The sequence below is a fragment of the Anopheles ziemanni genome, chromosome 2, assembly GCF_943734765.1.
Source record: "Anopheles ziemanni chromosome 2, idAnoZiCoDA_A2_x.2, whole genome shotgun sequence".
NCBI classification, from domain to species: Eukaryota; Metazoa; Arthropoda; class Insecta; order Diptera; family Culicidae; genus Anopheles; species Anopheles ziemanni.
Window position 1 is genome coordinate 10,402,895 of NC_080705.1, and position 14,968 is coordinate 10,417,862.

The following is a 14,968-nucleotide window of genomic DNA, read 5'->3' on the forward strand; positions in this document are numbered from 1 at the left end:
CAACATCTCACTCAATTTGTTCAAATATGTGATCGTGAGGAATCCCTCTCGTTTTCTGTACGCGTTCTAGGTCCGACACACAACAACCCAATGGGGTTCGTTGTTGTAAGGTCGTTTGTATGTTCTCGGCATACAAAAACTTGCATGAATCTGATCCGAGGTCCCATGAGTTGAAGAAAAAACAAAGACAAAAACGGAAAACCAAACCGAGTCGAATTTTATTTACACAGATTGGCAAAAAATAAACTCCATTGATATGGTGGAGAAGCACTGTCGCTGCTCGCCTGGTTCGGTTCTCCACTGTGGCCGCGGACGTCAGATCGGTTCTTTGCCTTCGTCTGTGTTATTGTTGTTCGTGCAAAGAAGGCCCAATTTTTCCAATTTTCATCCAACTTCTTCAAGATGTCCCTCCTCTTTACCCTTTTCTGAGGTCTTGGCAGGGAACTATCAATTTGTCACTCGTACAGGGTTGAAGATTAGATTGTTTTTGGGACTGAAGTTTTCCCTGGAGGGGGGGGTGAACCGGTAGCGAACGACATGGCGATGTTGCCGATGGGTGGAATCGAGAAAATGTCGATTAGCTTAGGGTTGGATTCTTCATAATGAATTTTTAAACTGACAATTCAGCCAGAAATGAAGAGGAACAGGTTATATTGAACGAATGAGCGGGTTGCGTGGAATATTGATGGTGGGCCAGGGATGGCAAACCTTTCATTTTTTCCCATCTCTCAATTGATTATTTTGTGTGTTAATTTTTTCTTCATCAATAATCGTTTTTGGTTGCTTGGTTCGGCCTTCATCGGAAATAAGAAATAAGCAGTTGTGAATTGATGTTACACCTTTTTTTACAAAATATTTATCCAATATTTCCACACATTTGGTTCGGTTTCGTTTTCACTATTTATTTATATCTTTGAAAATGCTTAACATATCTTATGTAACCTATTCCTGCATTATTTGTTGTTTGGTGGAGTTCTTGTTTTCCTTCCATTTTTCTTTTGCATAAGAACACGACCAAGAATCGTGCTCTCCGGATGGATCAGCACCGTACGGCGTGGGTACGTGTTTGTGAGCGAGTCTTTGCATGGTTCCGCTTTTATTATGCTAATAAGCGCAATATAATACACTTTTTTCGGCGGATAACTTCTCCCGCCAACCCACCGGGAAGTAACACCACCACCACCACCATCACCACCTTTCTTTCCTCCGGACCCGTTGCCTTTCAATTGTGGTGAGTTTCGAGACCATGCGGTTCGTCTTCCTCATCCCCATGCTGCCTGCTCCCCCATCAAAGGTGGTACTTCACAAACTCCTCCCCCCACGGGAACATCAAACATCGGTAGCGGGTTTGTGGCCGCCCATGTATGTGTGTGTGTGCGAGCCCGCGCCTATCGTATTCCGCTAACCCGCAGCCCGCGGCAAGAAGGTGGAATAAAAGATGTAAATTATTAATATGTAAATGAATCATAAACCGCCAAAAATTTATGGATTTTCGACTGGTTGGTTTTCGTTCCCGGCCCCGGTTCGATCCACACCATCACCATCGCCAAACATACACACACATCCATGGACGTTGTTTTGATCCCTTGCCAGTGGGCTTCGTAAGTGTATTTAAGCTAAAGTATTATTTTTTTTATCGTTCCTCCTTATTTGCTACCATAATACGGTACTATCTCGCACACGATCGCTCCTGGATCCGGAACGCAGTCGGTTCTCAGTTCTCGAGTGCTCTGGGTGGATGCTGGAGTGTTTCACCGAACCCCTACCATGACCTCCCCTCGTCACGATGCTCGGTTTCTTTGTGTCGCACTTCAATGGCGCTGAAGAGCTGAAGGATATCGTCGGTGTGTGTCCCCGCTTTCGGGAAAAGCGTATGTTTATAAAGATTTGTTAAAAGAAGTGCAAAAGATGGGTTGGGGAGGGTAGGTTGCTAGCATATTCGTTTTGATTATGTCCCAGACACGTAGGCAGTAGGGAGGAGAGGAGGCCAAGGGAAAGGATGCCTGTTGAAGGTGTTGCGTTGTGCAACAGCTCGCCACGGGAAACCCTGGAAACGCACATCACATTGCACGGAAGGGATATTTCGGAAGCAACTGATGCGTCCTCTTGCTTCTCGAGGGAAAAAAAGGGAAAAAGCGAAACGCGTCCCCGGCTGGTTCCACCCCTCCCTCCCTCCGGTCGATTTGTTGTCGAGGGCAGAAGAAAACGGTGGATGGATGACGTACGTGTGTGTGTGTGTGTGTGAGAATCCCGGGATGGGCTCATTTCTATCCGTTCCGTCCCATTGCGAGGGACTTTTCACTGCGCGAAGCATAAAATATAGCCGGGATCTGATGGGAGGGATTCTTTTGCCGAGTGTTGGTGGCAGTCGGAAGTCGGTCGAATTTTTTTGTCTCGGAGCTCGAACTCCTTCTCGCGCACCATTTGGGACCACGGGATGGGCAGGGCAGGGGGGGGTTTGAGTGAGTAGGCGAAGAAGGAGTCCGAGATCCGGAAGGGTGCTAGATTTTCGCCTTTGAATTATAAATGAACTAATACCATAAACCGGTTGCCATTCGAATTGGTCGTTGTGTATGTGACCCTGCTTGTGGCGCGAGGAGTAGGAGTGTTCTAAAAAGGCAAGAAGGGAAGCAAATGATAGTGGGTGACGAAAAAAAACACACCTTCCTAGAGCACAAACAGGACTCCAAAGGGAACAACATTGAACAACACCAAAAAACAGGACTCACTTTCTTCCTCTCGCTCTCTTTCTCTCTCTTTAATCGAATATCGGTTTTCTGCATCCCAGGACGATTGCGAACGAGACGGAAACGGGACACAAACACACACACACAAAAGAAAACACCCAAAAAGAATCGAAGAGTTGATCATGATTGGAGTAATATTTGAATCTTTGATGATGACCACGATGACGGCGGCGTCGGCGTCGGCGTTGCTGGATTTTGCGTTTTGGGGAAAAAGATTCTCGATATCACACACTACACGCGCGAAGGCCAGACCAACCCACCCGGGGGGGAGGGGTAAAAAAAACAAAAAGAAAACCCGTTTATGGCGTGGTTCGCTCATTACTATTTGATCGGATTTTTATCTCAGCCAAACCAGGCCAGCCATCCACCGGCGGGGGGAGATAATCATCTTTTCAGCAGTTATTTTTTAACAGCCCCATATAAACATTGTATGGGGCCCCGGGAGGGAGAGAGAGAGAGAGGCAGCGAAAATAAAATAAAATAAAAACGAAACAGGGATGTTTTTCTGCCGATAATGCTCACTGGGAGAACTCTGCATAAAATGGAATTGCTGAACATAATTTGAAATCGATATACGACCGATGATACCGCCGCACAAACACACAACAAACGATAAGTTGAGTGTGAGCGATAGAGAGAGGGTGAATGAGAAATTCGATTAGACTTAAAGTTGCTCCACGGCGAATCGGTTTAAATGTCAAATTGTTACAGACAAACAAACAAAGAAAAGGGAAGATATAAAACTGGTTTAATAATCTGTGACACATTAATGGAATCATCTCCGTGTGATGGGAAGAAATATAATTAAGATTGAAGCAAAAAAGATCATTTTATCACTCGCGCGCTCTTTTGAAACTAATGTAAACCGGGTGGAATAAATTGTGTGATGATAAATTGATTACCTTCAAGCGATCGTTCGAATACTATCAGCGAGTCGTCGGAGTTTCGTCGAAGAAAACCCCTCCAACCTAGTGGCCATAATTAGCTAGGAAAACACCGTATAAATCCTCTATATATTACCAATATCACATCCATCCACCCTTGGACCTTAAAATTGCCTCCGACGAAGAGGCGACGCCGAGCGATGGACGAGGGGTGATTTAGTACGGAGAACACTCACGCACAAACCCCCGGAAAATGATAAACGGTCGTCGATTCTCTCCGGGCTGCTCCTTCTTTTCGTTCCGCTATTTGTCATAGCGTTCCGCGAGTCCTCCATTTTCCCCCTGGCCGCCGACCTGATCTGATCTGCTTATGGTGTGTGCGATAGTTTTGTCCGCGCGGGTTTGCCCTTCGAGAGGAAGAAAAGAGTCCGGAGCGCTGGTACCGTTCACCGATGCTCTCGCTGTTGCCGTGGCCGCCTCGTGGCCTTTGTGCCTTTTAACTGTCCCCGGAGTGCGTCCGAGTCGGTGGGAAATCTCATCTCTCGAATTCCACCCCAAACCTCCTCTCGATTCACAGTAGAGACGGACGGTCTGATGCCTTCTTGTGAAAAGTGATTCCGGTTGAGCTGTTGATGATCATGATTAATATCGAAAATTTGTCAAATATGATAATGAGCATATCCCTCTTCGGTGGTGTGGTACGCGGCACTCGCGGGCACAGGTCCCGCCAGCCAGAGAGCCCTCGGGTATCCAGGCGGGACGACCGGGAGGAACGAAGCCGACGATTGGCCGGGCAAACATTGTAGAGTATGCTAATCTCTGCAGCATGTTTTGTGCCAACACAGTATCACTATGCGGCCCTCAGGAGTGGGAAACAGGAACTGTGGGGGGAGGGGATTGTCCACGTCGCGAGGGATGGGCGAGGGCAGCAGAAATACTTTTGTTGTGGCCCACCACGAGCCCGTTCCGTGAAGTGATAAAAACCTTAAATTCTGTCGACTTCGGGATGAAGTCACCCCAAAAAACAGTCGACAGTCAAAAATCGCGAAGCGCGCTAGTAGGGGTTGGGAAAGAAGTGAAGAGGTTCTTTTTTTATCCACAGCTCTGAGGCCAGCATAATTTTGGACGATACGCGGCGTTAGCTTTGGCGGAAGTTTTAGTAGAAAACCCCAGAGATCAACTTTTGAGGTTCACTCCCAAATTTAGCCTAGTAGTGTCACGGCCTTCTCGCGAATGTGTAACCGTTAAGACCTAACACACTTTTGGTCTGATGCTGATGGTGATGATGCTGATGATGGTGACGCTGTTGGCCATAGTTGGCGTAGGCCCCCGTCCGACGAGCCGAGACCTAACTTGAACTTTAGTAACATATACTATAGCGAACGTCGTTGGGTTGGCTTTGCGATACCGGTTTTGTGATATGCCCGAACGTTTATCACCATTCGCTGCCCAGCGAGACAGCCAGTCCCCAAGTCTCGGGTGTTGTTTGGTTTTTTTTTGTTTTCTGGTTTCCATCTCCTCCACCACAGCCTGGAAGATCCACTAATACGCAGTTTCTTTCTTCTTCGCGGTGTGCAACACATCGAATGTTTCGCCAAGCCACGGATTTCCTTTTCAACCGAAAGTAAATTAACTCCCCGACGGTGGGCTTTTGCTGGGTGTGGCCACGACTTCGAACAGACGAAAGCGGAAGAACACGGTGGAAGCAATGTTGGTAGCGAATTTAGAACCGATGGAACGCGCTAATTCGCTAGATCAAGTTCCGTCTAAAGTGTGCGATCAATTGAAAGCTATTCATTAATCACGCTTTTGGGTGAAAAGATATTTCGCAGCCCGGGAATGTCATGGGTTGCACCTTTTTGCTTTGCCGTTGATCGAGTAGCTAGCAACCAACATCGTTATCGAAAGAGAATTTACCAGGGCTTTGAACTTCGCGCGGAGGTCTTTAACCGGTGGCGCCCCCCCCCCCCCCCCCCCCCCCCCCCCCGTTCCAATCCGGCACTTTCGCTTCTGGCGAGAATAAATCTTCCGAGTGGTGATTTTTCCCGCCCCGAAATCAATCATTGCCACGTCCGTTTGTCTTGCGATAGGGAGAGAAAAAAAAGAGAACCATAATGCTCCGATGGCCCGTGAAAACGATGTGTCCGCCGTGGTATCCTTTCGCTTCCGCCCACCGACGTTTTTCGAAAGCCATTAGTAGATAATTTATTCTGAATCTTTCCTAATTTCTCATCCGCTCCCTCTCGTTTGTTATTTTCCCCTTTTTACAGTACGCGCCGGAGGAGTACACCCACGAGAGTCCGGTGTCCGGCGGGCAGCGGTATACGTCGCCGAAGGCTGGCGGTGCCCTGTACCAGCCGGAACCGTACTACGACTCGCCCGGCGGTTCCTGGTACCCTGCGTCGTCGAGCGGTGCGTATGCGCCCCATTCCGGCACCGGATATCACAACGTCGGGCACGGTGCCGGCCATCTAGGAGGAGGTGGCGGCGGTGGCCCTCAGCACAACCATGACCAGTACGCCATGTCGCCGGTCGGCGTCCCGCACATGGACGGTAGCCATCTAACGCAGGTAAGCTGGTGCACCTTCGATTTGATTTCCCTTCTTTTTTCTCACTCACTAACGCATGGTTGTTTTCCCATTTCACGTCGCACAACAAATGCACAATAATAATTGGTGGGTTGTGTTGCATAAACGGGCAGAATCAAACGCAAGCACTTCCACCGATGAGCACGTTCCGGGGCAACAGCGCACAGATACCGGCCATCGGGACGCAGGGCCAGAATTCACCCGCAATCTACAACGCAATCGCCGCTGCCGGCCACCATAATCAGCATGCGCAGCACAGCCCTATCGTACAAAACGACACCATGGTCGGCAAGGCACTGCAGACGGTTAGTATCAAGTTCGACTCCCCAGCGATCGACTGGAACGATCGTGCAAAGTTTTCCAACACCAATTTATTGTTGCACTTTCAATAAAATATCAATGAACAACTATACCAAAATCAGCTTATCAGAGCACTATCGCAATCGATACATTTCTTGGCGAAAATGAACTATACAGGGTTTTTTTTAGACGTTATGTTAAGAGTGGCAACTTGTATTATAACGCGATCATGTTTATTATGGCGTTGACATTATAGAATAGAATCAAATATTAATTAGAAAATACACCAATTCGTCGATATAAACGGAATGTAAAAAATATAGTAAATGAAATCCAAAACGAATCAATCGATATCGCAACATATTTAACTATTAAAATCCAGGCAAACATAGAAGGAGGTTAAAAAATTCACCACGGACTTTTAACTCCCCGATCTTAGGCATGTACTAACGCTCCTCCCTCCTTTCAGATGTACCCTACCGACCAGAGCATAAGCAGTTACGGGTCCAACCCCAACACCCCAGTGAACTCCCCTCCGCCACTAACGTCCCAGCAGCAGCAGCAAGTCCAGCAGCAGCAACAGCAGCAACAGTCACAGACGTCACAGCAAAGTATTCACAGTGGTAGCGCTGTCGGGGCTCCGGGCGGTGGCAGCGGAGCGAATGTGGCGCCCGGAGGCCCCACTTCCGTCAGCGGTGTCGCGTCGGTGGCCAGTGCGGCGGCCGTGGTGGCAGCGGCGGGTGGAAGCTGGCCCCAGATCAACCCAGTGATCGGTAGCAACGGTGGGCCGGCCGGTCTCAACAGCCTCCCGAATGGTTCCTACGCTCCCGAGCTCGTGCACCGAGGTCTACCGCATATGGTAAATATTTCGTTGTACCTTTTTCGGCCGGCCGGCAGATTTATTGGCGGGCCACTTCTTTAGAATGTAATTCGGCGTGCAGCGCCAACCCCCTCCACCAATGGCTGAAACGTTTTCTTAAGAAAGAGTTAAATTTAGAGTCGACATAATTTGCCCTCGTTTCACGGCTTCAATCAACGACACCATTTATGCGCTTATCAAACCCCGGTTCAGGACATTTTATTCAGATCCATTTTTTGTTAACTGCCATTTCCTTATGGTTTTGTACTGTTGATAATCCCGTGTGACTCACCTTTTTTCTGGTTGCCCTTTTTATCGTCTTTTATATTCTCGCGAACCATTACGTCAAGCGCAAGACCTTTTTCCCCATTTAAACTTATATTATACCAGCACAAACGCTAACGCGTGATTATGTGTGGCCGTCGTTTGATTATTTAGTATTAACTGCAGCATGACATTTTGCACTTGAGTGTGCAAAGCACTTACTTTTCCCACTATTTTGTATCGTATCGAGAAGTTGAAACTGACCTGCGCAATCCTATTTGTTATGGTGTATAATATTTAAGTAACTTTGAACGCTTTAAAAAATTGGTATTTTGGTATTCTTTTACTGTATTTCATTGAATTTGCACTGCACCGTACTCTGCTTCACACTTTGCACCAGTATAAAATAAAACATTAAGCTGTGTTGATTTTTTGTATTTTTTTTCGTATTTCAAGTATAACGTAACACAATTTGTTTATTTTTGGAGAGTTCGAGATTACATTTGTCGCTAATACAACACGCTGCAAATTTTATTTCGATAATGAGCCTCCTCGGTGAGACTCGGGAGTGGGGAAAAAATCTTCCCAAATCGCACTTGTTTTTGCGAGATCGCCATAACTCTTCTTCTCTATTCGCACACTTCTGTTTTTCTTTCTTTCTTTCTTTCTTTGATACCAAAACACTTTTTCTTTCACGTTCTTTTCTGCGTGTTGTTATTTCGAATCATTTTTCGTTGATGCATGTTTTTTTGTGTTTATTTCGTATTTCTTTCCCGATAGGCCAATTCCCCCGAGATACAGCAGATAGAGGAGACGCTCATGGTGTCGCTACTAAGAGAGCACGACAACATTTCGGTAAGTACTGTGCGGGGTGTCGGAGAACGGTGGCGGAGCCGCTCGTGGCCGGATCTGTGGCCTTTTCGGGGGCAGAGTTCACGGAAGAGCAAGTGATGGCGGGGCGAACCTGCGGAATGTCAAATGTCACAAAATCATTCCCCGCATCGGATCTCTAGAATCGCAACGCGACCGTTGCCTGCGGAGAGGGTTTAATCTTACGCACCAAATAACCCTTATTGCAAGCTTTTATAATGAATGAATTAAGGGGTTTTCACTTTGTTTTTTATTGCTACCCTGTTTGCTGTTCCCTTTTTTCTGTTTTATCACCCTTTATGGTAAATTAATTTTGAACGTATTTTTCAAGTAAGAGAGACTCGTGCTAGAAACGATGGTCGTGTCGTGTGTTTGTTGGAGCATCACGTAAACTTTTCATTTTGTATATTTGATAGCACGTATGGTACTTAATATACTTTGCTCTATGCTCCATTGTTCGTTCACTATGCTTACGTTATCATTTTCGAATTTCCGAAGCGACAGGGGTATAGTACGCGATGCCTCGAGCCACTTTCGTTGGCCACTGTGTTCGGTTGGTTGTGATTCTAATTTGTATTTATTGTGTTTTCTATTTTCTCCTTCTCCCACCTCTCAGTCGTTGCAGGGTTCGCGCATGGAGGAGCGGTTGGGTGATGCGCTCGATGTGCTGCGGAATCACTGCGAGCCCCAGGTCGGCGTGTCGCTCTCTTCGATCGATCCCGCCGCCACTGCGTCCCCGTACTCGACCGGCGGCGGCGGTGCGGGACCGATCATTCCACCTTCCTCCCAGCTGCAGCACGATGCCCCGTCCGAACTGTCGGCCGCGCCGGTCAAATCGGAACGACTGCCCAACAGTGCCGCCGTGAACGTGAACAACAGTAAGTTTCGCCTTCAGCTACCGCCAACGAACATACTCTGCTCCCCCTCGGGGGAGCGAGCCCAAGCAAGCACACAAGAAATACTCATAGGTGATTTACTATCAACGTTATCATCTAAAAAAACAGTTTACCATCTATCTGCAGAGAAACGTAAAGAACCGCCAGATTCCGATACCAAGCCCAGCAGCTCGGTGCAGGGTCCAGCAAAGGGTGCCAAACGGCAGCGCAAGTAGTAAGTCATCCTTATGGTCCATGTAGTTAGTTTCTTATCTCTTGGGGCGGGACGAGTTTCGGGTGATGGGATTACTTTAAGGTTTATTCTATTTTTTGTACAATTTATCCATCGCTAGAAGTAGCACTATCGTTTTTCACTGATTACAGTTAAATCTTTTGTTTTAAATTAAAATTATTTTACTCGAGCTCGATTGATTTTTTATATTTAACTAATATTGGTAGAATACAGTATTCTGTTTTATTAGTTTTATTCTTAATTTTATGTTATATTTGACCGATTCATCACACTGTTGTTTTTCTCTTTCTTTTCTTTCCTTTTGTTTTCCTCCCCTTATTTTTGTGCAACAACATTTTTCGTTCCGTTTTGTTTGGTTGTGCGCCCCCCAACCTCTCGTTTTTGGTACTGTTTCGTGAACGTTTGTACTTAGTAGTAAAACCTCGCGCAGTTGTTCCAGCGCGGACGACGACGATGATGACGACGATTTAGATCCGCTGGCCAAGGATCGGAAGGAGCGGGAGCGAAGGCAGGCAAACAATGCCCGCGAAAGGTAAGCTGAACGGATCGAGTAAGGCTAGCGTATTGATCTCATTCTAACGCTCTTTTGTTTTTAAATCTATAGAATACGTATTCGGGATATTAACGAAGCGCTGAAGGAGCTCGGTCGTATGTGCATGTCGCACCTGAAATCGGACAAACCGCAGACCAAACTGGGTATACTGAACATGGCTGTTGAAGTGATAATGACTCTCGAGCAACAAGTGAGAGGTAAGTTTGTGTTCAAAACGAAGGAATTAGCTTCACCGCCATTCGCCTCATTTAATCGCTGCCATCTTTGCTTTGCAGAACGCAATCTAAACCCTAAGGCGGCCTGCCTGAAGCGGCGAGAGGAGGAAAAGGCTGAGGATGGCCCGAAACTACCTCCGCACATCCTGCACCAGTCGGGCTACCCTGCGCTACCTGTAAGTAGTATGAAACAGGAACACGGAGAGTGAACGGTGCACCACGCGGCCAAACTTTCCCCGGGCGGTGGAATGGTAGCGCCGGGCTGGACATGGAGGAAGATCGAGATGTGCACGCGAAAAGACATCATCCCTGTCGATCGACATGAAACTAAAGCTATGATTTATTTTCTAATCCTCTCTGTGTGCCGCTCCCGGGGATCTCGATGAACGGCGTGCGTTTTTGTGTCGAACAAAACAAACAAAATCCACACCACCACCACAACCTTCCCGAATAAAATCTTCAATATTACCACCAACCAACCAACCAACCAACCACCAACAACCCCCCCGACACATCGATGGATTGTCACTATATACTCTACAGGGTGCCCCGCCAACTCTACCCCACAGCGGACCACCACAATAGCATACCAATTTCACCTGTTACCTTCGGAGGTAACAACGTGCACCACTCTCTTTCGTAACCTTCCCCCCTTCCCCTCCAGAACACTACCACAACAACAGTCCAATACAATTAGTTAAAAGCCAATGATGAAGAAGATGATGAGGAGGGAAGGAAGAAATTACGGCACAAAGGGCGCGCACGGGCTGTGCGGACGTTCGCCCGCACCAGAAAGCTGAACAAAGCTAAATAATGGCAGAAAAATCGAAAAAAAAGAATCAATAGGAAAATGATACAAATAACCGGGGTTGGAGATGACTTCGTGGACATTAATGTAAATATTGTATGGAAGAGAAGATGTCGCGGGTGAATCAGACGCTGTGGTTTAAAGTATGTTGCTGCTGAGTCTTCGTCCTAGTGTAACAGCGTGACGGTACTTGTAACAAAAGGGTGCGATCCCCCTTCACGAAGCCCCAAGATTACCGAAGGCCGGAGGGAGAGGAATGCGTAATCTGCATTCAAGAGATGCATAACGACGCTCAAAATGCTGTTTCAAGATGATCGGCGATACCATGAACGACGATAATCGGCACACCTGTGTATGTTTTTAGAAGAAATGCATTAGGTTAGGATGATTTTAAGGATGAGGTGAAGTGCGCGTCTGCTGGACGAATGGGGACGAACCGTACCACAATCATCACTCGCACAGCATGATGATGAAGGGCTACGTAAATCTGCCAGCAATGATCGATCGAGCAGGAGTAACAGAGGGTTTTTTCTTGTTATAAATCGTGTGGATAAAAAAGGAAAACGGATACTTGGTGTGTGGTAGGGAATGTTCGCGAGGCGCTGGTGCGAATGGTGTAGTGTAGACAGAATGAAACAGTAATAATATCTTTTAGTATTCCCTATATATACACACACACACAGACACACAAACATATATATAATTATATCGGTATAAACAGAAGCAAAAGAAATCACAACACAAACGTTGCGGCACGCCATTGTAGACAAAAGATTCAGTAGGAAAAATTTCCGTGAAATTACGCCAAGAATCAACGCGACAAAACCAGGATATCGAGAGAAAGTTCATGCGTATCTTTTTGTTTTTTTTTTTTAGTTGTTATAGTGTATCTTCGCGTTTCTTTTGCGTTGGATGATTGAATCATCCGAGGTAGGCAAAGGGACACGGGTAAAGGTTTAAAAATTGAGCACCGCCACCGTTTGAATCATGCACTGAAAACTGAAAGCCAAATTGCGAAACAATCAAAGAGACAATTCAGGCAAAGAGATTGGTTTGTTTGTGTCGGTCAGCTGATGGTACAAAAAGTAAGCATTTGAGGCGAAAGTATTACCATACTTTTTAATTCTTCAAAACAAGTGCATTTGGCATATGAAGATGAGCTAAGAGTACTTTGCTTAAGCAAAAACTATAGTTGTTTTAACCTCTCAACTGTCCGACAGCTTAACGAATTGGTTAAAATATGTCTTCTCACTTTTGCATAACAGATCACGCTAAACCACAGTACGGCAGATTTTATGGAAGACCATTTTAACAGTTATGTTCTGTGATTGTGCTTAAAATAACTTATACTCAAAATCAGCCTTTTTTTCTTTGTTCTTTTTCCATCCTGTGTTAATTTATTTCAAATTGATATGTTTTGAATTCCTGTGTTGATTGTGAGTTAATCTTTTTTATTAATTAACATAACATCTCCAAGTGAGACAAAGGCTCCAGACAAGACAAGAGAGGTTAATTCAACTTAGAATACTCCGATGATCTAGTCGTCGATCACTTTTATCTCCTGACGAAAATTGGCCTTCTTTAACCACCAAACCGTGGTGAGGTTTTACTTAAACCAGTACTTAGCAACCAGTTACCAGTTACCAGTGTACTTAGTTCGGGACGATTTCAATTTTTCTGCCTTCATAGCACCTGCGTTATAAATTTTACGTAAAATGGCTTCACAAACCAATTTGGTGCTTTGGAGGGACAAAAATGAATTATATTTTGTACCATTGGCGGTAGAAAGGAAATGCAACGTTTTATACCATCAGATCATGACCTCCAAACGGCGTAATCAGACACTCATCGTATTATTAAGTTTGCCAATCGAAAGGATAATCAATAGCAGTATTTCCTTGTTAGCTAGACATTTTTTGTTTCACTCTTAACAAACTCTTAAACACAACAGAATGAAATTCAACGCAAAAAAGGTTTTGTAGCGTAAAAGTTTAGCAAATGAATATGTTTACAGACACACATTATGCGATCAATGTTTATTCAATTTTATAAATTATTGCAAAAAAGTTATTTTGAGATGAATAATTAATTCAGCATCACACGTGATCTACATCACACCAGAGTTTATGTGAAACTTTAGGGACTTACTTTGTCGATAAGTATTATCAAACATTGATCACTGTATCATTACATCACTTTTAAATACGTTTTTTTTTTCATTGGTGGCGCTGGATGATTTTTAAAATTTATTAACCTACACTACACGAAAAAGCTAACAAAACCCTATGTTCACGGAGTAAAGATTTCATTCGATTTTGCCAGCTTTTTCGTGCTGGACGCGTAAATATAGCGTGTAAAATGATGTGATAAAATTATTTGTGAACTCGAGGGGGAGAGAGCAAGAGAGATAGAAAGGCACAGCGTGGAGCAGATGGTGGACAGACATTGGCGTTTAAGGGCGGACACCAACTAAAGGAGTTGGATAAAGTTGGGAGATTTATTCAGTTATTGTTTTGGACCTTTTGTTTTCCTTAGTTTGATCCCCAAAGTTTTAAATCCTTTCTGCCGACTTGTCGCGATACTCCGTTTCCGTATCCTGTTCCAGTGTCGCTACATTTACGCAGCCATGGACTTGTCAGCTTTGATCGATTCTCTTGCGATACGGCTGTAGATTTCTTCACCCCGGTTCAATTTCCATAAGTGTTCACACGATTTTGAAGCTATTTTTTTTGTCGAGCTGTTTTTAAGCTTGTAGTAGATCAGGATTTTGTATTCATATTGACACACTCTATGCAGTTTGCAAAACATAATGATGAACTCAGCGGCTATACCACCCATCCGTGCGCGTTTTTCGCCAACTTCGAATGACCGCAAACAGAACAGAGCGAAGCGAAACCACAAATGTGAAGGAGGAAAAACTAGTACTATGCTTAATTGCGTCTTAGTTACTTATACATATTTTTTTTTAATTTAGAGAAAAGAGGAAAAAAGTTTATATATATAGATATATTTTATCATAGTATTGTACCAACTGGTTCGCGGATTGGTACACTTTCTTCCATTTGATTTGGTGTTTTGTTTCCAAAGCAAAATAGAAAAACAAAATAAAAGTGAAAAAGATGCGGAAGCGAGAAAATTAGCAGATGAAAGTAGCGAGAGTAATCGTTTTATGCCATTTCAAAATGTACACCTTCCAACGTTCGTTTTATTATTATTATTTTTTTTAACCGATTGTAAAACTATTTTATTTTATTTTAGAGTAATGTTTAAGCAAACGCAGTGGTATGGAAAAATGGAGTTTAATCAAACAAAACTGGTAGGAAAAGTGGAATGATGCGGCACGAAACGCGGGAGTTCCTTCCCATTGGCGCGGAGGTGCATGTTTCTTTTAGTATTTTGCAAAAGAAGAGTACATATTATTATTTCTTTTTCTACGACGCTTTAGTTTAAGCCGCTACATTTACACATCGCAGAGATTAATCTCTGCCCACACGGCGGCGTCCATTTGCTCTTCGTTGCAAACCAATATCCATTTCATATCCATGCTTCGAATGCAACGGGGATGGAAATGGACGCCGCAGCGAAAATTGGTTATGTGTAGTGCAAGCAAGAAGAAACAACACTCACGACGGTCAAGCTGCACTTAAAACGCTTTCGCGTAGAAAAAAGTCACCAAGAGAAACAAAGGAGAGGCACAAAGTTTTCTAGTTAGAGTGTAATCGTTTTTTATTTTCCTTATTTGCCATGGAAAT

At 44.8% G+C, this 14,968-nt stretch overlaps 1 protein-coding gene across 5 annotated transcripts in view; it reads left to right on the forward strand.

The window, feature by feature from the left end:
* Positions 1 to 12,270, forward strand: part of LOC131282942 (protein daughterless) — a 58,549-nt gene extending 46,279 nt beyond the window's left edge. Inside the window, exons 3-12 of one of the 5 annotated variants that reach the window (XM_058312490.1) lie at positions 5,902 to 6,201; positions 6,333 to 6,524; positions 6,989 to 7,378; positions 8,423 to 8,497; positions 9,129 to 9,390; positions 9,517 to 9,622; positions 10,053 to 10,172; positions 10,245 to 10,390; positions 10,469 to 10,584; positions 10,952 to 12,270. In XM_058312490.1, coding sequence (XP_058168473.1) covers positions 5,902 to 6,201; positions 6,333 to 6,524; positions 6,989 to 7,378; positions 8,423 to 8,497; positions 9,129 to 9,390; positions 9,517 to 9,622; positions 10,053 to 10,172; positions 10,245 to 10,390; positions 10,469 to 10,584; positions 10,952 to 10,993 — 1,749 coding nt within the window. In that variant the 3' untranslated portion in view covers positions 10,994 to 12,270. The remainder of the gene's footprint in view (positions 1 to 5,901; positions 6,202 to 6,332; positions 6,525 to 6,988; positions 7,379 to 8,422; positions 8,498 to 9,128; positions 9,391 to 9,516; positions 9,623 to 10,052; positions 10,173 to 10,244; positions 10,391 to 10,468; positions 10,585 to 10,951) is intronic. The other 4 variants (XM_058312491.1, XM_058312493.1, XM_058312492.1 and 1 more) reach the window with 4 other exon arrangements.
* The last annotated feature ends 2,698 nt before the right edge of the window (positions 12,271 to 14,968 follow it).